Consider the following 23,588-nt stretch of genomic DNA (forward strand, 5'->3'; position numbering starts at 1 on the left):
TTCTGAACTCACTGTTATGGGTGTCACTGTTACACCCATAAAAGTGTGTTTTATTAATATTGTTTTTAAAAAAAGAATCAAGTTTTTCTGCTCAAAATCTCCTTTCAAATCTGCAAGTCTGTTCCTATAGACCCAAAATACCTTTCCCCTAGCCCCAATGGTACCCTCATAATGTATACATAATCTGGGTGGGCTAGAGATAAAAGACTCAGGCAGTTGGTCCTGTGCCTTGCGTTTAACCACTCTAATTTTAAGCCCATAATTGAAATGGAATAACTCAATTGAGGGTACATTAATTATCCCATGTGATCAACAAGATCTCACTCTCCCCCTTACAAGATGCACACACACACACACAAAATGTGTGTCAGCTGCAAATACACTGAGTTCAATGATCTTTGGGTTTTTTTGTTACAAGTGCTCAAATAGAAAAAGTAAGAGAATATTTAATAAGAGTAATAATTCACTCTTACCCAAGACTGACACACTGGATAAAATCCACCAGAAGGCAATATCGTATATATCCACCCCCCTACCACCACCTTCCTGGGTACGTTGTTTCCAAGAATACAGTAACAAATTATAAATCTCTTGACCATAGGTCTACATGCCTCTAACCTGGAAGTACAAGGAAAGTGGGAATAGGTCCTTCCTAGCTGCCTGAAGGATCTGCTAGCCACCCCTCTGAATCAATACCCAAATTTGCTATCAAGATGCTACAGACCAGAACTACTACTTTATATACTTTACTTTTAAATGCTATATAGTTAATTATTGTAATATAAAATATATTCAAATTGTTTTCAATTGTTACTGTTTGGGGATTTACATGTATTATACATTTTTAAGTCAACAAATGTTTATTTTTTTAAATTTTACTTTAAGTTCTGGGATACGTGTGCAGGTTTTTTACATAGGTATACATGTGCCATGGTGGTTTGCTGCACCTATAAACTCGTTATCTAGTTTTTAAGCCCGCAGGCATTAGGTATTTGTTCTAATGCTCTCCCGCACCTTGCCCCTTACCCACTGCCCCCCATTGACAGGCCCTGGTATGTGATATTCCCCTCCCTATGTCCTTGTGTTCTCATTGTTCAACTCCCACTTATGAGTGAGAATATGTGGTGTTTGGTTTTCTGTTCCTGTGTTAGTTTGCTGAGAATGATGGCTTCCAGCTTCATCCATGTCCCTCAAAGGACATGAACTCATTCTTTTTTATGGCTGCATAGTATTCCATGGCATATATGTGCCATATTTTCTTTATCCAATCTATCATTGATGGGCATTTGGGTTGGTTCCAAGTTTTTGCTACTGTAAATAGTGCTGCAATAAACATGTGTGCATGTGTCTTTAGGGTAGAATGACTTATAATACTTTGGGTAAATATCCAGTAATGGAATTGCTGGGTCAAATGGTATTTCTGGTTCTAGATCAAGAAAGATACATAAATTATATTTTAAAATTGAAAACAAACTAAACGCCAAACAGTATGTGAATTGTGAGATATGCACTGGATAGAATGTTATATAGCCCCTAAAAATCATATGTATAAAGAAATAAGAAATCATAATGATATGATGTAAAGTAAAAGCAGAAAGATAAAAATGTAAATACATAATTATAAGAAATCTTGGCATAGAAAAAAAGACAGAGAGGAAATATAAGAAAATAGTAACCATAATTACTTTGGATAGTGGAAGAATGAAAGTTATTTTCTTCCTTCCACTTTTTCTTGTTTTCTAAATTTCTCTTAATGAATATATGCTGCTTTTATAAAGGAAAAAAGTATACACCAAAGAAAAAATGAAACAGAATTTTAAATCCTAATATCCAATGGGAGTCATCACTCAATTAAACTAGAAAAGCTGATTAAACAAGTTGTTCCTACTGAAAGAGTATGTTTGTTCATGTAATTATGCAGCTTCTGGAAATACCAGACTTGGAAAGTGCAGAGACAATACTCCACAGTAGTAAAAGCAAGCTCCTTCCTTTCCCCATAATACACACAGTTTCCAAAAATGAATAAGATTGATGGAAACAGGCCTACGAGAGCTTCAGAGATTTAAGCAAAGTTTATCAATGTGCAGGAAAGTATAAGGTAGAACGCTGCACAAAAAGCTTATAGTCAAGTACAATTTAAAATCTAAAAGTGTCAGGGAAATATCCCGACTAAATGAAGGGTAATTGCACTGAAGCATCTGATCTCAGACTGTTCTAATGCAAAATGTTAAGTTTAGAAGACGTTGGAGAAGTAAAAATGTTAAGAAGTGATACAGACTCTATTTGTTAATAATGACACAAAGAAGGGGTGGTAGCACCCTGGAAGAACGAACAGAGAATCCTCGGCTTTTTAAAATATTTATTATGTGAAAACTATGCTTATCATTTTATTTTATTTTTTAATAATTTTAACTTTTGTTTTAGATTCAGGGGATACATGTGCAGGATTGTTACATGGGAAAATTGTGTGATGCTGAGGTTTAGGATACAGATGATCCTACCACTCAGGTAGTGAGCATAGTACTCGATAGGTAGTTTTCCAATCCCTGTCCTGCTCCCCTTCTCCTTTCTCTAGTAGTTCACAATGTTTATTGTTCCCATCTTTATATTCATGTGTACTCAATAACTAGCCCCCAGTTATAAGTGAGAACATGTGGTATTTGGTTTTCTGTTCCTGTGTTAATTTACTTAGGATAATACCCTACAGCAGCATCCATGTTGCTGCAGAGAACATGATTTTGTTCTTCTTTATGGCTATGTGGTACTCCTTGGTGTATATACACCACATTTTCTTCATCCAGTCCATTATTGATGGGCATTTAGGAAGATTCCATGTCTTTGCTATTGTGAACAGCACTGCAATGAGCATATGTGTGCATGTGTCTTTATGGTAGAATGATTTATTTTCCATTGGGTGTATACCCACTAATGAAATTGCTGGGTCAAATAGTAGTCCTGTTCTAGGTTCTTTGAGAAATATCCACACTGCTTTCCACAGTGGCTGAGTAATTTACATTCCCACCAATGGTGTATAGATGCTTACCATTTTGGATTAAACGGAATTCCTTTCCTCGAGTGTCTTTTTTTTTTTAATCTAAAAAAAAAAAAAAAAAAAAAACGCCCAGGCTGGAGTGCAAATGGCACGATCTTGGCCCACTGCAACCTCCCCCTCCGGGTTCAAATGATTCTCCTGCCTCATCCTCCTGGGTAGCTGAGATTACCAGTGCCTGACACCATGCCCAGCTAATTTTTGTATTTTTGGTAGAGATGGGTTTTCACCATGTTGGTCAGGCTGGTCTCGAACTCCTGACCTCAGGTTATCCACCTTCTCAGCCTCCCAAAGTTCTGGGATTACAGGCATGAGCCACCACACCTGGCCATTGAGTGTCTTTTAAAATCAGACATAAAATGTAAGTATAAACAGACAGATATGGGTAGAGACATGGCTTCAATTAGAGGCTCACAAACCTGTCTGTACATTAGACTCATCTTGGAAACTTTAAGAAACACCAAGGCCTCATCTCCAAGACCCTCATTTAATTGCTCTGGGCTGTAAATGGGATGTGGGTATTTTTTAACTCCCCCAAGTGATTCTAATATGATGTCCAGTTTGAGGAGCATGGGATTAGGTGACCTCTGCAGGAACTTTCAGGATCCCTCTCACTTGCCCCTCATCTGCACAGTTGCTCCCATGGTAGCCAGGAATAGTTAGTATGACTTGAGGAAACATCCTCTTACGAAACATTTAAGTATGCATTGGTACTCGCAGACTCGCCAACAGTATCTTGTAGCCTAGGGCTGAGAATGTGCACTTCTTGTGCAGCAGTCACGTTAACTTCTACAATAAGGAATCATGCCACCGCTACTTACTTTTAAAACAAAAGTCATCAAAAGATTTTACCAAAAGCTAAAAGAACACCCATTTCTTAAGCACTTTCACATATTACAACAGTTTGCAAAGGCAGAAGATTTATCCTGATTTGAAAGGAATAGAGTAAGAAAACCAAAAAAGTGAAATTGTAAAGGAAGGTTAAAAGGGAAGGGTTTGACTTCCATAATTATACCGTGGCTGAAGTTTACATTATAATTCACTTGGTGCTAAGAATGTTAATGAGTAATGCTCCAGGCACTGAAAGTGTGGATGTATGTGTGTATTTGCATATGTATATTAACATATAGGTAAACTACATATATATTACATAATGATGTTTATATTTCTATGATTATATACAAAGCCCTTCAAACATAAAATAAATAGAGAAGACTTGATCAGACCACAAAGTCCACACTTGACACATTGCATCATGAATGGATAGAACTCTAATGTAGATTCTTACCTGCCATGAAACCCTGGGATGGTCATCCCTTCGGGGCCTTAATCTCCTCATCTTTAAAATTGGGGCACTATTACCCACACCTTAGGGTTTTATGAGACTTAAGTGTAGGAGCACTGGGGCGAACACATAGTAGTTGCTCAATAAACGTGTTGAATCTGAATGTAGCCACCCACCTTCCTGGCTCCTGATCACAGGAGAAGGGGTACCTGAAGCCCAGAAGGAAAATCAACTGCCCAAAGTCACACAGTAATCACTTACAAAGACCCAGATTTCCTGACTGCTACTTTCATCCCACTTTCTTCCCTTTAGGGTCCTCCTCTCCAAAGCCGACTATGCCCTGCCTCCTTCCAGGACATGCCAATGGCTCCTGCCCTAGTTTGAAGACCTTAAGTCCAAGACCTTCTGCCAGGAATACACAAGCGAAGCCACGAGCACCTGGCAGTGCCCAACCCAATGTGACACCCACCCCAGTAACACCTGGACTCCCAGGGCCCTGATCCCCTCCAGCCATTTTACTTTATTCCTGAATTGTGGCCCACAGATGCCAAGGATAGGGCCAAAACACTTTTAAAATATTTTCTCTTAATATTGCCATGGGCTTAATTACGCATTTACTATCTTATACCTGCTTCCCTGGAAGCAGATCCTAAGATGAGTATCCACAAGCAAGTGGTTTGTTAAGAAAGTATTTCTAGGAGAAACTGGGAAGGGAGATGAGAAGCAACACAGGAAAGGGAAAGAAACCAAGCAAGAACATGATTGCAGGCAAGTCCTGTCCTCAGCCCAAGCTCGAGGGGCACTCAGGAGTGCAAATTACACCTCAGAGCTGGTCCAACCTGAGGCAGGGGAGCTGCTGTTTCACGCGCCTGCCCCAATTGGTCACCGGGTCCAACATCCCAAGGGCCATGCCATGAAGAAAGTGGCAGGTGCAAGCTCTTAGAAGTAATATACATGGGTGCTTGGGGATGGGTACAGGAAGACAGGGAGATCTGGACAGAACCCCAACATTATCCTCCATAACCACCAACTCCACAGGACTCAATACTCCTTGTACTAGTTCAGCTCTAAGCCCATTTGATTTCCCCAGTATCTCAAAATCCAAAAAGTGAAAAGCCAGTCTCCATAGCCTGAGCACATTCTACAGAAACCACCATCCTATGCACTGGAATTGGCTAATGATGGGATTTAGCAAAATTTAACAGAACAAGCCCGTCTTGTAGGTTGCCCTCTCTGCAAGGACACTTGTTACAGCTTAGTTTGAAAATTCAACAGATACTGTGGTAGGCTCAAGGGACACAAACACCATCAAGAGAGAGGACCCCTACCCTAGGGGAGCTCAAGGTTGTGGGTAATCTCTCAAATGGACATTTTTGCCTGATTTTTCACTGAATCCTAAAAAATACTCCGTTCCATTCTCAATTCAACTTTACAGGATCAGCGACAATGCTTTTCAAAACATCACACCATATTGAGTTATAAAGACATACTATCTCACAAGGAATTAACAAAAAGCTAAATAAAACCACAAGAAAGTACACTAACACTATTTCAAATGATAATGATAATGATAGCCACTATGTGTGGGAGACATATAGTCATCAAATTTCTGAATATCTAAGTTACTGGATTAATCTCATGGCCTCCAAATAGAGGCCCCAACATCTATCACAATCCAGGTATTTTGACCGGTAATTTGAGAGACAATAAAAGATATGCTAGAGTTATTAGTTCAAATTCACTATGTAAGTGTATTTACTTTTAACACACTTTATATAAGATGAGACTTCAAAGTAATGAGACTGATGATTAGATGTTCCTTGGGAAAGGAACGTATTAACATCAGATCTAATACCTAGTCAGAACTTTCAGACTTGAGAAAGTCAAGATATGCAGCAGTACTACCCAAAACCACACACACTCTGTCTTCTAAAGAGCCTTTTAAAGAAGTAACAAGACTACATGGAGAATGCTAACAACACACAAGACACTGGGCCAAGCGTTTTACAGAACTCCTTTAACCTTCACAGCAACTCCATCCATGGGAGAGAACCCATTATAACCCCACCTTACAGAGGAGAAATCCAATGTTTACAGAGATTAAAAATTTTCCCAAGACCACAGAATTATTCAGAGACGGACAAAACTCATATTTAAGTCTCTCAGTGCAAAATGCATACTTTTAACACCACACTGTGGTGGCAACGATTCAAAACCCGTTAACCTGGAATTGAACCATGGGGGTCCAGGCAGCTTTATGGCTTATCCATGTCACACCAGGATCACACTTTCCAAGGCTCTGTCTCTAAAACTATGGTTTTAGACTGAGATCATTTTTCTTCACTGTCCTTTTTATATCATTTTCTAAAACAAGTCAAAAGAAAAACTGTAGGTATTCATTATGTAATTAGTAATCAGTCAATATTTTAGTTATAGAGATTACTTCAATATCACCATGGATTTCCTAGGCTACCTAGCCCCTCTTGATATCTTTAGCATTTTCCCTCACATATGGTTAATTCGTTTTATGATTTTCTCTTTAAAAATTACATTCTTCACAGTACACAAATGATTCAAAATCATTGCCTGATGTGATTGACTGCCAGATTTAAGTACATCATTAAAATTTACTTTGCCACATGTTATCATTAGCAAAAAAATAAGGAGGTGGACAGTGAAAAAGAGAGTAAGAAATTATGGAAAGAAGTTTTAAAATTACCTCTGCTAAGTTTTCTGGAGGTGTTTTTGCTGTCATTTGTGTATAAACACATGTGTTTTTAAAGCATTTCTGATTCTAGTACTGTTCCCAAAAATACTTTTTCTTCATCGATGGATGAATATAAAAGCAATGAAAAATTTGTACTATGGTAGTTGGCTCATCTAAATTCCACTATCAAGTGAATACAAAATTCTTATCACTATCACTTGATACAGTAACGTGTCAGAAGTCTCTCTACAATATTCCCCAGAAATTACCAAATTAAATAATTCACACACTCATGAAACATCTGCCACATACAAAACCCCACATGCACCAATTCTAAATAGTATTGGATCTAGAAATGGAAAGTGACAAAGAGGTGTCTGTGTTCCACAAAAGGTACTCCAAAGGAATCTGAAGTCAAAGTTGAGTGGGTAGCAGAAGCATTTGCTAAACATAAAAGAAAGCCATGAAGATAAAATGGAATTAAAGTTCAATTTTTAATAAAGGGCAAAAAGAATCATATATCTAATTAAAAGAGAATGTCACCAATTGTCAAGAGCTGTTTCAGGGTCCTAGAAGTTTTCAGAATAACCCAAAGAACGTATGTCTTACTTGCTGTCGATGAGCACTTCAGACTGCCGATTATTCACTTGATTATCACTCTTGTGGCGAAACTGAAAAATCAAAGTGTTTGTGAGAAAATACATTACAAGGTACTTTGTCAGCCCAAATAAGCACACTGGCAATACTTTGAGTTCATCCACTTAAACAGTGCTGTCATTGGTCTAAGATGACACTGTTTGGGCTTACTGTGAACCCAGCTCTACATGTTCTAAATCTAAATCAAAACCCTTCTCACTACATTACACTCTGGATGTCACCAATGAAACAACAGGGCTAGCCACGTACTCTTCCAATCTCCGCACACGTTTAGCTGCTTCTAAGAAGACAATATGCTCTCTACTGTACCTTATAGTCTCAGAGAAAACCATGTATTAATTTTGATGTCTTTAACAAGGAATGGGACTTCCATTTCTCTCCCATGTGTACTCAATGCTTTATTAGAACATCATTCTTTCTGTTTTATGGATTTCTTTGAAGTCAAGAAGTTATTTGTAACAACATGAATTTTTATTCTCCAGAAATTCTAATTGTTAACAGTGATCTTATGAAGTACTGAGCATTTAAAACAAAAATTAGAATCCAATACTGAAACACATTTGGTGCAGATTTGTGATTTATGTCCAAATGATTGTATTTCTTATTGTATACTCCAGTAATGTAAGTATCTTATATAGCTTGAAAGAATCTATTAAGAGCTCCCTACTATGCTCATAAATTAGGAGTCATTCAGGTAAGTCTTTCTATGTGAAATGTCATGATCAGGTAGTAGCTGTAAGAGAAATAAAGGTAATATAGAGAAAATGGTAATACCATTAGTAATAGGCTATAATACAGTTATTTCAGCAAATTAGCCTACATGCACAGATGAATAGGGTAGTCTGTTCAGGAGACAGAAACTTTGATTTCATAGATTTTAATCATCAGAATGATTTCTTTTTTTCTTAAATACAAAATGTTGTGTCAAAATCACAAAATATAAAATGCTTCAACCAGCTCTTTTCCTTTTCCTACAGCATTCCCAAATCCATCCCAATCTTTCTATTATGCTATGCCCAGTGCAAACTCAGAATGGCAGGTATAAGTTAATAGATATTACCAGTAAAAATAAGAAAACAAAGCTATTTAGCATTTGTTAACATAAAAATAGTTTATAATACTGGTAAAGGAGTAAATTAAGTCACGTCACCCACTGACATGAAAACTTTCTACCAGTAGAACAATAGAAATGGAAACATTATTTGATCTGAGTGCATAATTTGGAGGGGTTGCTGAATATTCTCTCCTCCACCATATCTACATGGCATTCTTCACTCTGCCCTGTGCCATGAAAAGCTGGGCTCTGTGGTCGTTGCCCTCTGACTTCTGGTAAGATTTGGCCAACAGACAGTACAGGCAGAAGATTCGAGGGTCAGAGAAGAGTGAAATGAGGGAATTTATCCCCTGGCTTTCTTCTAGCTGGGTTAGCAATGGCTGCTTCCACAGATGGCCACAGCTGCTACAAACAGGCCTCAACTACATCTCCATGTCTGGTCACTGCTTCCTTCCTTTGCCTCTTTAGTTCTAGTAGTATTGCCACCCATGTTGCTGTCATAGCTGCTTTTCCATGCCCACACCCTTTGTAAATGATCCCTTCGTTATTAAACTCTCCAATCCACCCAATTTCAGGGTGACTTCTGTGTTTTGCCAAGACCCTGACTGGTGAAGGTGTCCAGTTAATGAACTGGCACATAACATCACAAAAGTGAAGGCACATTCAAGCATTAACTGCAACGGAATCAAAAGGAGACTTTTTGTTTAGTCACGTAAATCTCCTAAATTGACCAGCTCAACATCACAGAAAAAGACCAGTCAGCTCATCCCCCAAAAGCTGAGCAGTTCACTCTCTGGGAGATGCAACCACTTCTACTTCTGCTCAGGTTTTACCAAGAGGACTTGATATTGGAGTAGATGGAGCCTGGAAGGATTAGAAATGGTAGTTTCAAGCCCAGCCTGACTATTATTGACAATTTCTCCTCTAGAAATAAATATGAAGTCATAGAGGGGAACTTCCACAGGAAAGAAAGTGAGTAGAGGGCTATATTCATTGTGTATTCCCTGTGAGTCAGGTTCTATACCTGATGCTTTACCCATATCATCTCATTCTGTCTTCCCAACAGTGCTGGTGTCATTGGCCATGTTATACAGAAAAGGAAAGGTTTGAGAAGTTAAGTCATTTGCCTCATGTCAAACTGTCAGTACATGGTAAGGTAAGGTGGTAGGGTAGTAAGGTGTCTTTCTCCAAAGCCAATATACTTTCTACTCTACCATTTATTCTTCTATGAAGTGTGACTATAATGAAGACCTTTAAGGCCAATATGTAGGAACTCATACATCTAAATGAGTACCATTTCCCTGAAAAATCAGATAACATGGAAAAACCACACATTTACTCCAAAGATGCCATTGCTCAAATGATTGTTGAAATTTCCTCTCTTAGAATTACCTCTGGAGCTCATAGCCCGTTCTCCAGAATGTTCTCTATCCTTTGAGAATCGAGCTCTATGTCCTTTGAAAAGACATAATGAGATGTCTTATGTTTTGAAATATAAGAAAGCCACTCTTAGAAAGCATGTCTGGTTGATAAGGTTTTTGATTAGGCTGAGAAGTAGCATTTGTTTCCAAAGCTGTGAAGCCATTAAGTCATACAACTACCTTGTACACTGACCTTCAGAAGACAATTCTATAAGAAGAGCTCCCAAAGTACCTTGAACAATGGCAACCTCACAGGAATCAGTAAACTCCAGGAACATTCGACGCTAACCACTTTAATGTGATATTACTCATCAGTGTGGATGGATCCTATGTGTTTGTTAAAAATCCGGGGCCAGGCACAGTGGCTCACGCCTGTAATCCCAGGACTTTGGGAGGCCAAGGCAGGCAGATCACGAGGTCAGATTGAGACCATCTTGGCTAACACGGTGAAACCCCGTCTCTACTAAAAATACAAAAAATTAGCCAGATGTAGTAGTGCGTGCCTATAGTCCCAGCTACTCAGGAGGCTGAGGCAGAAGAATTGCTTGAACCCAGGAGGCAGAGGTTGCAGTGAGCCAAGGTCGCACCACTGCACTCCAGCTTGGGTGACAGAGCGAGACTCCGTCTCAAAAAAAAAAAATTTAAAATTAAAAAAAAAAAATCCAACATAGTGAAACCCCATCTCTGCTAAAACACAAAAAATTAGCCAGGCGTGGCAGCATATGCCTGTAGTCCCAGCTACTCAGGAGGCTGAAGCAGGCGAATTGCTTGAACCTGCGAGGCAGAAGGTGCAGTGAGCTAAGATCATGCCACTGCACTCCAGCCTGGGTAACAGAGTGAGACTGTTTCAAAAAAAAAAAAAAAAAACTAACCTCAAAGGTTATAGTCAAAATGTGAACCATGAAATAGGCTAGAAATTTCATTAAGAAATGAAGAGTGTATCCTGTGTATTCTTTAAAAAATGATATATGAAGACAAGTACATTATTTGTGTGTATGTGTGCTATTTTAAAGTGACTTGCATCAAATTGTTGATTTATCAAAAAATTATATGTAAGATAACTATGAGGAAACATCACATAAACCAACTTGATAAGTACAAATCTTCCCATATGTCTTTACCATACTCAACTACTCTTAGCAGGAGCGGGTTCCCACTTTCTCCATAATGTCTTCCCTAATTCTCTTTCACATATCCCACCTCTGTTATCAATCTAGCTACTGAAGGTCATCTTCCTTCCTCAAAGAACCAAAGCACTTTGGTTCTTTTAAATTATGAATTTCACACCATTTTTATCTCATATTATTGTTATTCATGTACATGACCCATCTCCCTCTATTGAATGTTAAGCTTTTTTTAACTTCAGTTTCTGTGTCTCTTTCATTTTTGCATTATCCACATAGCTTAGCACAGAGGGGTGTGGTGAGTAAGTGCCAGGGTTCTGAAGCCGGATTACTTGAGATAGACTATTACAGACTAAAACAACCATGAAAAAGTATGTCTGTTAAGCCAATAATAAAGATAAAATGGAATCACAAAAAAAAATACTCAATTAATCTAAAAGTAGGCAGAGAAAAATAGAACAAAGAGCCAATGGGGCATATAGAAAGCAACAGCAAGATGATAGATGGCCTAATCATAATGATAATTATATTAACATAAATAGGTTAAATATTCCAATTGAAAGGTAGAGATTTTCAGATTTTATTAAAAATTATTACCCTACTATATATGCTGTCTAAAAGAAAACCATTTTAAAGATACAGATAGGTTAAAAATAGGCAACAGGAAATATAGGTGTGAGCTCAGAGGAGTGACTTGGGCTAGGAATATAAACCTGTAACTCATTGGCTTAGACGGTTATTGAGGGGGCACATGTAATCACTCAGGATGAAAATATAATTTGTCTGGATTTAGAATGTTTGGTTTTCCCAAGACTGTGTTTTGTCTTTGACTGAGAATTACTTCCTTTGGGTTATGCAGACTTTAAAACTATCTATTGCCTTATACCTGACTTATTTACATTAGTTTCCTGACTTTTGAAGCTACACTTGACCCTCGAACAACATAAATTTGAACTGCACAGGTCCACTTATACACAGATTTTTTTTTCTCTAAAGGCTACATTGAGTGTGCCTGCTCTCCTGCTTCCCCTTCCTCTGCTTCTGCAACCCCTGAGACAGTAAAACCAATCACTCCTCTTCCTCTTCCTCCTCAGCCTACTAAACATGAAGATGACAAGAATGAAAACCTTTATGATGATCCACTTCCACTTAATGAATAGCATATATATTTTCTCTTCCTTATAATTTTCTTAATAACATTTTCTTTTCTCTAGTTTACTTTATTGTAAGAATACAGTGCATAATAAATATACAAAATATGTGTTAATCAACTGTTTATGTTATTGGTAAGGCTTCTGGCCAACAAATAGGCTATTAGTAAAGATTTTGAGGGAGTCAAAAGTTATACACGAATTTTTGACTGCACAGGGAATTGGTGTCCCTAACCCCCACATCATTCAAGGGTCAACTATATTTGACTTTGTAACTTCTAATGTAACGACAAGCATGTATGAGAATACCTAATATTTACCAACTCTCACAATTTAAACAAAGACGTGATAAAGAATAAGTAACACTTCACTGAGTGAATGCAGGTTGATTTCTAATTCTGCTCTTCCACAAATTGGTCATATTATTAGCAAATCATTAGCTCTTTCTAGGCTTTAGTTTTCTCATCTATAAAAGAAGAAAGTTAATCTAGTTATTGAAACCCTCTTGCTTTTAAACAGGCTCTGGTTCTATGGTACCTGTATTAATCATCAAACAAATAGCAAAATAGCTTTATACGATATTGACCAAAATAACTTCATTCAAAATTTCAAATGTATCTTCATTATCTATTTCTGAGAAGCCATAACTGAAATTGAGACCTCAAGAATGCTCAAGAGCAAATACTCACATAGTCATCTGTGGCATCTTTGACAGCTGTCATAGTTATCACCAAGACCAAAGGCACAATGGTGGTAAACCAGGTCAAGGAGGAGATTTCTGGAATTAGCTGAAACAAACATTCCAAATAGTTTAGGGCTTTTAAAGTTAGAAAATATATCTTCCAAATTGTGTCATTTAATTTTATAAGACTTAGCAGAAATTAATGGGGTTATATTGACTTATTTTTACAAATGAAGATTGACTTTCAATAATTTAAGTGTTTGTATTTGGTTATAAGACACATAAAGTAGAAGTATTATTGAACTTGTTTTCAAACTACCTAACCGAAAACTGAAATTTTTATAGCAAGGGAAGAAGCTTCTTAAAATCTTTCACAGATGATCACCTTCTCCAATATGTTAAATTTCACCCATCTTTTTCAGCTTTTCATCTCAACTTTTAATAATTTTACTAACTACTCTTTTTACCAATTCCCAGAGAGATTATTTGAACATCTGCCTTGCACCAGACACTGTGCCAGGTACTTTCCATTTATTATGTCATTTAATCCTCGGAAAAGTTCACTGAGTTAGATTCTTACTAGCATTGCTTTTGTATAATCCCAGAAGGTTTGTATTCCACATAAATAGCACCCCCAGTACACAACACAGAATACTACATTATGAATGGTGACCAGGAGTCAGGAAATGTTGCAGACCTGGGTATCATGTCCCCATTTTATAAATGAAGAATCTAAGAGATCATGCAACTGGGCCAAGATCACATACTGTTAAAATTTGAAACTAGGTCTCTTGGACTCCAAGGCCTATTCCCTTGTGCCTATACATCCAAAGCCACCCACATAAGAGAGACACAGTGACATAAATCTCTTAGACAAGTGGTTTCAAATGGGATTCATTTTGGAGCTGCTTCAGGGCCATCAGGCAGGAAAGGATGGGGTAGAGATGGTCAGTGGCTAAAGATCAGGCCCCATCAAAACAACTCTAAATCCATTTTTATACAGTAGCTTCTACATAAGACTTTAAAAAAAAAAACTCAAAAGCCTCTGATGTAGCAGTAAAAATATTGAGCTTGGTGTCAGAAAAGCTAAATTCTAGTCCTAGTTCATCATCAACTCACAGTGAAAGCCTTACCACCTAATCTCTCTGGGTCTAAGTTCTTCATCAATAAAGAAAGGAGAGGTTAGACTGAACCATCCCAAAGTTCCCTTCTATATATAAAATTCTATGAAGAAGAGCCTTTGGCCACAAATGAGAAAGCCATTAGAGAAATGAATTCAAAATTCTGGAATGGTGTGAAGTGTTACTTGAAGAAACCAAAAACGATTTCATGGGGAGAGGTGGGAGGAGAAATCTTGGACTCTAAGCTTTCTTCAATAAATAGTAAGGTGTTTATTCATTGTTGGCTTTTGTTTTCCGGATCAGCACCCAGTTCTTCTCAAATATACTCCTATTTCTTAGGGAAACATCATATCCCCTCACTTTCTGTCCACATAATTTTAGGAAACTGATTCTACCATGGATCCAGGGTTTGGCATATGATCTTGGTTAAGCCAATTACTGAATCAAACTCTTGAGCCACAGTAACAGGTTTAGGAATGAAGATATAGCTCCAGTCAGAACTAATCTCAAGACTTTTGCTGGAGCAACAGAAAAAGTAATTCCCTCATTCGTTCTCTCTCTCTCTCTCTCCGCTTCCCCCTCCCCTCCCTGCTCTCTCTATCGCTCTGACTTGAGTTGGAACTAGGAAGCTGTCAGGGCCACCAAGTAGAAAGGGCCTACCTAAGAAAGGTCAATGTGTTAAAAAAAAAAAAAAAAAAACAGAGAAGAGAAGCCACATCCTGATGAAACTGTGCCCATGAATCCAGTAATACTTGAAATGAGATACCCATGAATATATTCGTCTTTTGCTTAAACTAAGATTTCTGTCACTCAAAACATAAAGATTTTTAAATAGATATTCAATTAAAGAGAAAACAGTACTCAAATCTATTAATCTAATCCATCTTCTTACTTCTTAGCCATTCTCGACCTACCAGTTTGATCTGGTTAAAGTACGCTAACATAAATACTAGGTAAATAACTGGCTAACATGAACTATTTATGTGTGTGTACAGTATGTATGTGTATAGTATATATGTAGTTTCTTTGATTTATATTTTTTCCTTCCCAAAATATCCATAAAAGTTGAAATTTCATTTAAGGGCAAATTTTAGTCAGACAGGAGAAAAAGCAAAGGTTATTAACTACCAATTAACCATTCAAAACTGTAAAAGTAGTCACCCTACAGCGAAATAACATATAGCATCATCACTTACTTTACATATATTAAAAATATGTCACTGTTCTTAAATGAAAATTAAATGTGCAAAATTAAGCTCCACAACTTACTCAGTCTTAGTCAGCTAAGACTCTTTGCCTCAATTCTGGCAATCCCCACCCTGTAGATGTGAGAGGGAGATAAAGAAAGGAGGGAGGCTATGAACAGTAATTATTAGGCTCTGGTTTGGTTCAAATAAAGTGCAAGGCTGTGTTTTAAAGTGACCTCAGTGTTTAAAATGATGAATGTACTACTTTTTAACCATTCCTACCCCTCCCACGTTTGTGAAGAGAAACAGCAACAACAAGATTAAAAATCTGATAAAGGATGATTTTATCTAATCACGAACATTTAGCTAAGTAAATTGACCTACTTTTTAAAAGTATATGAATACTTCAAACAAACAGATAATAAAGAAATACAACCTAAATATTACCTGTAAAATCAGAAGGCAAAGAAAATAGGCATTTGCCACTCTTTGGAACTGTTCAAATAAATTAATTGGCAAGAAGGTGAGAATATTATATTTCGATGTGTGGATACGATTATCCTGAAAAAGAAATACCATCATGTTAGTTTGGGGCAAGGCATTGCTCATTATCAGAAACAGCTCTAAAACCTACAAGCCTGAGCCAGAGTAAGAAAGATAAGCCAGTTATCTAGGAAATTTCAACTCTGTATGACTCAAAGCCTTCATTTTCCCCAAGATGATATGCTCCTGATACTAGGTGAAATTACTGGTCCATGCCATAAACTCACCTGTGACAAAATATGTATCAAATGCAAAAGTCTACCCCTGAGATTTTTGAGTCAGGCACTCAACTATTTGGCAGTCATTGCTTGAGTACCTACTGTATGCAGGTACTGAGTTCCTTCCTGTTGGGGCTTGCAAGGCAGGAGGGAACTTCAGAAATCATCTGGTCCACCTTCCCAAAGCATGACCCCTTTAGATACCTCTGACAAGGGGCTCCTAGGTCTTTCTTAGAAGGTCTCCTGTGATGGGAAACTGACTGCCTCACAAGGCAGCCTGTCCCCATTTCAGAATGGGAATTGCTAGAATGGTCCTTATTATGAGAAATTCAAATCTGCCTCCCTGTAACTTCTTTTTTTAATTTTAACAACTATTTTTTTTCCAATTTTATTTTAGGTTCAGGGGCATGTGTGCAGGATTGTCACATGAGAGAACTATGTGTCACTGAGGTTTGGTGTATGAATGATCCTGTCACCAGGTAAAGAGCATGTTAGAGTGGGTAGAGGGCTAGACATGAACAGGAGGGGAGCTCCTGGGAAAGGAAATCTCTGGGAAGGCTCACACCTGAGGGACCACCCAAAATTTGCAAATTAATGCCATCTCTAATGCTTGTGGGGGTTGGGAGCACTTAATCGTATGTGGGTAGGAGAGAGAGGAGGTAGCCATACAGAAAGAAACACCACAGAATGCCTCTTAAGACACTCCAATAATCATTCATTCTGCAGTTAAAATGTCAGAATGTCGTTAGCGACATGCTAATAAGAAGGGCAAAGGGGGCCAGGCACAATGGCTCACACCTGTAATCCCAGCATTTTGGGAGGCAGAGGTGGGTGGATCACCTGAGGTCAGGAGTTCGAGACCAGAATGGCCAACATGATAAAAATACAAAAATTAGCCAGGCATGGTGGTGTACGCCTGTAGTCCCAGCTACTCAGGAGGCTGAGGCAGGAGAATCACTTGAACCCAGGAGGCAGAGGTCACAGTGAGCCGGGATTGCACCACTGCACTCCAGCCTGGGTGATGGAGCAAGACTCCTCCAAAAAAAAAAGGAAAAAGACGGGCAAAGGGACATTACCAAGAGAAACCTGGCACCACAAGTACAAATTAGGACAGATAAGGAAATTCCAAAGAGATATGCGGGCCCAACAGGTATAGATTTGACCACTATACAACCTTTCTAGGATGATAGCAATGAGCAGGGCCACCATCAGACAGGATTTGTATTGATCACCAGCCCATACATGCACATTAACCAACAGTAAGGGAGGGTCCCACAAGCCTAGGTGAGGAGTTAAGGCAGGAGCGGGAAAAATGAGGCAAAGGAGAAAGGTGGAGACTTGAGACAGGGGCAGTAATTTGCAGAAAAAGTCCAACATGATAAAGCTTCCTGCGCAGAACCTTTGGAACTGTTTTCGCACAGGATCATCCCACTCCTCCTTTGAGGTGTACCCATTTTTTCCTACAATAAGCTCTTTACACTATATTTCTTTTCAATAACATTTTTCACTGTCTTCCTACTGTCTCTTGGTTGAAATCTTTCTTCCAAGTTAGACAAGAGCTGGGACATCCACTCTCCCTGGTAACAAGCATCAGTATCCAGTAGGTAGTTTTTCAACCATTACTCCCACCCTTCCACTCTCCTCACTCTAGTAATCCCCAGTGTCTATTGCTACTGTATACGTCCATGAGTACCCATTGTTTAACCCCACTCATAAGTGAGAACTTGCAGTCTTTGGTTTTGTGATCCTGTGTTAATTCACTTCAGATAATGGCCTCCAGCCACACCCACGCTGCTGCAAAAGACATGTTTCATTCTTTTTTTATGCCTGTGTAGTATTGCATGGTGTATAGGTACCACGTTTTCTTTATCCAGTCCACCATTGATGGGCATCTAGGTTGACTCCATGTCTTTGCTATTGTAAATAGTGCTGTAATGAACATACAAGTGCATGTGTCTTTCTGGTAGAACGATTTATTTTCCATTGGGTGTATACCCAGTAATTGGATTGCTGGGTCAAATACTAGTTCTGTTTTAGGTTCTTTGAGGAATCGCCACACTATTTTCCATAATGGCTGAACTTATTTACACTCCTATCAACAGTGTATAAGCATTCCTTTTTCTCTGCAACCTCACCAACATCTGTTATTTTATTTTATTTTATTTACTTTTTAATAATGGCCATTCTGACTGGTGTGAGATAGTATCTCATTGTGGTTTTGATTTGCATTTCTTTAATGATTAGTGATATTTAGCATTTTTTCATATATTTGTTGGCCACATGTATGTCTTCTTTTGAGACGTGTCTTATTGCCACATAGCAAATTCCATTCCTGGGGTCACCTAGACCAAGTCTAAGGCCTTTCTATGTTGATAACCTTCAAATACTTGAAAACCACTCATAGGACTCCCATAAATACTTATGCTGACTTGGACATTCCCAAACCTTTCAACTATTCTCCATGATTTATTTTACAGGCATTTCTTCCCAGTCAGGCTCTTCTGGATCCATCCCAGCTTCTCTGCATCTCTCTTACAACATGATGCCCAGAACCAAACACAACTGCAGAGCAGCCTCAACAAGTCTATATATAGTAAGGACTTTGATGTTCTGTGTTCTGAACTATTATATTGACATGTCCAAAGATTTCATTGGCATTCTGGCAATTGTGTCTCACTATGTCTTCATATTAAGTTTTAATCAACAAAAATTCCTAGATCTTTGCTACATAAATCACTATTAAATCATGTTTCCCTTCCTATACATTTATAGTTGGTTTTTAAAATATTTCTGTATAACATCTTTCATATTTCCTATTACACCAGCCTAATGAAAAAAAAATTAATCTTGAGTGTACTATCTAAAGCATTAGATATTCCTCCCAGCTTTGTGTCATCAGAAAATTTCAAACACATGCCTTTTATATATTCTTCTAAAGCTGTAGGCAAATACACATTTTTTAAAAAGGCTAAATGTACCAAAAATTTTTTTTAATTAAACCAATAAAGCTATGGCAAACTACCAGAGATCTCTCTACAAATTAATGTTAATACTTTTTTCAGGTATTATATAAAACATATTAAATATGTTTCATTTAACCATTTGTAAAGTCATATAACTATATTCTTTGAGGCTTAATTCTATCCTATCCACAAAAATAACATGAGAAATTTGGGGTGAAAAATATTACTGAAATTCAGAATCAACATGCCCAGAATAATATTTTTTGAATTAGGTTAGTTTGGGGTAACTTGTTTTAGGTGAACCTACCCTGGTTCCTAGCCATCACTCCTATCTGTTTTTTTAAAATCCGGTCATCTGTTAAATGACCATTTTTAACATTTGATATGGTTTGGCTGTGTCCCTACCCAAATCTCATCTTGAATTATAGTTCCCATAATCCACACATGTCATAGGAGGGACCCGATGGGAGGTAACTGAATCATTAGGGTGGTTACCCCGATGCTGTTATTCTCACAATAGTGAGTGAGTTCTCACGAGATCTGATGGTTTTATAAGGGGCTTTCCCCTCTTTCGCTCAGCACTTCTCCTTGCTGCCTCCATGTGAAGAAGGACGTGTTTGCTTCCCCTTCCAACATGACTCTAAGATTCCTTAGGCCTCCCCAGTCATGCTGAACTGTGAATCAATTGAACCTTTTTTCTTTATAAGTTACCCAGTCTCAGGTATGTCTTTATTAGCAGCATGAAAACAGACTAATACAACATTTGTCAGGAATCAAGGTGTCCAGTTTTGTGCTACAAGTTGTGGGAAAATAAGAAGAGATGTCAAGAGAAGAGTTTCCAGCTTAGTTGGTCTGATGCGCACTGATGTACTGAAAACTGTTCTGAAAGCTAATAATGATGGTATTGTAGTACGTTAACTACTCAAGAAGTTAACACACTGCAAAATAGGGTGTGGGTACTGTCAATCATATGTTTCTCTAAAGAAAGGACTTGGAGAAAAGAATGGGGAAGATTAAAGCTAAGGAGAAAATACAGTTAAATAAGGAGGTCATATTCCTAATTCTGTTTTATATTTTCCTTCTAACTTAAAACTAAAATAGAGGTTAGCCTAGCATCTTGCCAAAAGGACATATACAATGTCTATAACCATCAAAACCACGGTAGGAATTATAAAGAAACTCTCCTACAAAACTGAGTTCCATATAGGTAAAGAGTTAATTCTGTGGGATAAAGTAATAATGCCAAACAGAAATTATGACAATATTCTCCTATTTGCTTAGCTTGACATATAGCAATGATTGTTTTTGTTCTGTTGTAACTTAGTCACAGATGATGCAAACCCTCACAGCTTTGAATGGGAACAAGGAACAAGGGCTCCCCCTCCTGGAAAATCTCTGGGCCAGTCTACTTTTCTTTGTTTTTCAACCAAAAGCAAAACACGCTTCCATTTCCACTGCCCTGTCCAAGCATATGAGTACTGTATTGGTAAGACCTTAAATCAGGCACATTAATATTTAGTCATTTCATAGGCTATGGGCCTACAGTCCAATCTGAGTCCAATTCATTTCATAATAAGGCACAGAAAGATCTTCACCACTATCCTTTCGGAAGTACTTTCCCACCATGAATGACTAGAAACTTCCCAATCCAGAAGAAAAGGAGGAGACTCCACGAAGCCTCTTTGGTGCCGGTAAAAGCCAAACTAGAGGCCATGGCATTAGCTTGTTAGTGAGGAGGAAGGTTCATAGATTCCACGATGAAGTAGGCTTGGGCTCACAGTCACAGGTGATGCCAGACCAGGGCATGATCCCACATAGTGGGAAAATGCCTCCCCATAAATGAACGTGAGGAAGCACCTGTTCCCTGTGGAAAATGTGCTTCCACGAGGGAGAAGGGCAAAGATGAGCTGAGGCCCATTATTCCTTCAAGATTGGCCCATCCGGTCAATGATTTCATCACATATGTGGCAGAGTGGGTAATGGAGTTGGGAGAGAAGTGTCACACCAGTAGAGAACCCTCCACCTGGAAGGCAACGTCATTGCTTCTCTAAAATATTTTAATGCAAAGGCCCTTAGGTGAGCAAAAGGTGGTACACTTGGGGATCTAGAAGAGGGCCTACGAGGCTGGACTGCACAGGTCGGCACAAACAGGCTAGATGGAGTAGTTCCTCAGAATACATACTAAGGATTTTAGTCCTTATTATCAAGACCAAAAGAGTCTTTATTATAAAGACTAATAAAGACCAAAATCATAAGTGAAGGGGGAATTACTGAAACGTCTTAGGCAAAGAAGTAACTTGTTGAGATTTTTATTTTAAAATATCACCCTAGCTAAGTGGAGAACAAATCAGTGGTGACACAAGAGCAGATATGAAAAGAGCAATGAGGAGGTCTTTGAATTAGTCCAGGTGAGAGATGATGCACAGCTTGCATCAGGGTGGTGGCAGAAGGCATGATCATGAATAGTAATAATAATTGACATTTGTCAAGCTCTTACTATGTGTGCTGTTCTAAGAGTTTTACATTTTATAGCTCATCTTATCCTCACATCATCCTTATGAAGTAGGTACTATTATTTCCATTCTGTAGAAGGGAAATCCAAGGTTCAGAGAGATTAAGTAACTTACACAAGGTGATACAGCTTGTAAGTGGTGGTAGAGCCAGGATTTGTATCTAGTAATAGACATTCTGCTCCAAGCCTACGCACTTCACCTCTGTGCTGCTCCAGTTCATTGCAAAGCAGTTACCTCTTCTGCTTTCAGAGTAATCTGCCCTTGCTCTCTCTTGCAGTCTGCATTTCAAGCCTGCTGCCACTTTCTTACCAAAGAAAATTCAGTATATTTATCTTTTCTTCTCTAGTCAAGCCCTTCAGGCACAGCCCTTGTTCTATTGCCTGATGCATGCTTACAGCTTCCTTGGATTCTCTTTCAGTTCCCCTCAAGAGTGATTCTCTTGGCCCCTAACAAAGCTCAACGCAGACAAATAGTATGCATAACTACTCCCTTACTTTAGCTTTCAACCCAAGCACAATGGCCAAAGTCCTTTGTATTTCCAACATTTACTACTTGGTGGGGGGCGGGGGCGGGAGCGAAGGTGGGGAATAAAGTAAAGAAAATGAAGTAAAAATGACAAATTTTTCAGAGATGGGCTACCAAATAAAATATTAATAAAATGGGAAGTATTATTTTTTCTAGAGATCCTCATTATACATACAAAGTAAGTGTATTGCTTAAGTAAACAAAGCAAATAGAAAATAACAAACTCTGTTATATTAACAAACATTTGAAGCATTTGGGAGATTGCCTCAATTTTCCACTGGCAAAATGGAACTAACAACATTTCTCATATATTTATAGAACTATCATGGAAATGAGAGCATAGACGTAAAAGCATTTCTGCTAAATTGAAAGAATTATGCAAATATAGCATTTTTGTGAGCGACCCCCAAATAATTCAACTGTATCAATAAATGCAATGTACTAGTCAGGATAACCGGCTATGCTACAGTAATAACTCCAAAATCTTCACGGCTTAACCCAGTAAGAGTTTATTTATTGCTCATGCTACTTGCCCAACATGAGTCTGCTCATCAGATACTCATAATGGACCACCCACCATCTTCAATGCTTCAAGGTATATTACCAGAGGAAAAAGAAGCTCTGAAGAGTCCCACTCTCATATGTAATGCTTCAACCCAAATGCTCACAATTTATTGGTCAAAAGAGTCACCATGTGTCCAAAAGACAGAAAGCTAGACACATTAATGGATGTCACTAATGGCTATTATAACCAGTAATGGACGCTAACCTAGTATCTTGAGAGTAAGAGACACATCTACTACCAAATATACCAAAAACCAATCTCAGCACTTTAAATTCAGTCCTGTTAATGACATATGTAACATTCATTTGACTATTTCCTCTCCCCATCAGCTAAACAATGTGCCAAGTTCCTTAGTCCCTTGAACTGTATAGATTCATCTCTCATCCATAATTCCAGGGTCAAATTAGCTTAAGGCAAGTACACGGCCCACCCTCCTAATTACAATTTGGAATTCAGACACTGGCACATAAACTACGTCAATTCTGAAATTTGCTGATAATGTAAGCTTTCTCTTTCCTATTGCATTCCAATCTGGAAACAAGTAGCCCTACAGATTACTAACAGCAACTTGGGGCTATGAGTGGGGAGGCTGCCAAGAACAAACTGCACTAAAAATTCAGGGCCAAGAAATGCAGAGAAAGAAACTAGACCAAGCCTCTCCCGAGACTAGCCCTATCTCTGGACTTTTCAGTTATATGATCTGTTCATTCAACTCAAACTAAGTCAATTTGAGTTGGTTTTTCTTTGACTCTCCACCAACCAAACACTAGGTAAGAGCATTCATAATATATGCAAGATCATATAAATAGTTTGCTTTTTAAAT

At 38.2% G+C, this 23,588-nt stretch overlaps 1 protein-coding gene across 3 annotated transcripts in view; it reads right to left on the reverse strand.

Moving 5' to 3' along the window:
• LOC116272700 (probable phospholipid-transporting ATPase IM) overlaps window positions 1-23,588 on the reverse strand; it is a 144,223-nt gene that overhangs the window by 69,597 nt on the left and 51,038 nt on the right. For 2 of the 3 annotated variants that reach the window (XM_031661464.1, XM_031661465.1), the window contains exons 4-6: window positions 15,886-15,999; window positions 13,138-13,236; window positions 7,651-7,712 (exon numbers count right to left, since the gene is read on the reverse strand). In XM_031661464.1, coding sequence (XP_031517324.1) covers window positions 7,651-7,712; window positions 13,138-13,236; window positions 15,886-15,999 — 275 coding nt within the window. The remainder of the gene's footprint in view (window positions 1-7,650; window positions 7,713-13,137; window positions 13,237-15,885; window positions 16,000-23,588) is intronic. The other variant, XM_031661466.1, reaches the window with a different exon arrangement.

Source organism: Papio anubis, unplaced genomic scaffold (assembly GCF_008728515.1).
Source record: "Papio anubis isolate 15944 unplaced genomic scaffold, Panubis1.0 scaffold165, whole genome shotgun sequence".
NCBI lineage: Eukaryota > Metazoa > Chordata > Mammalia > Primates > Cercopithecidae > Papio > Papio anubis.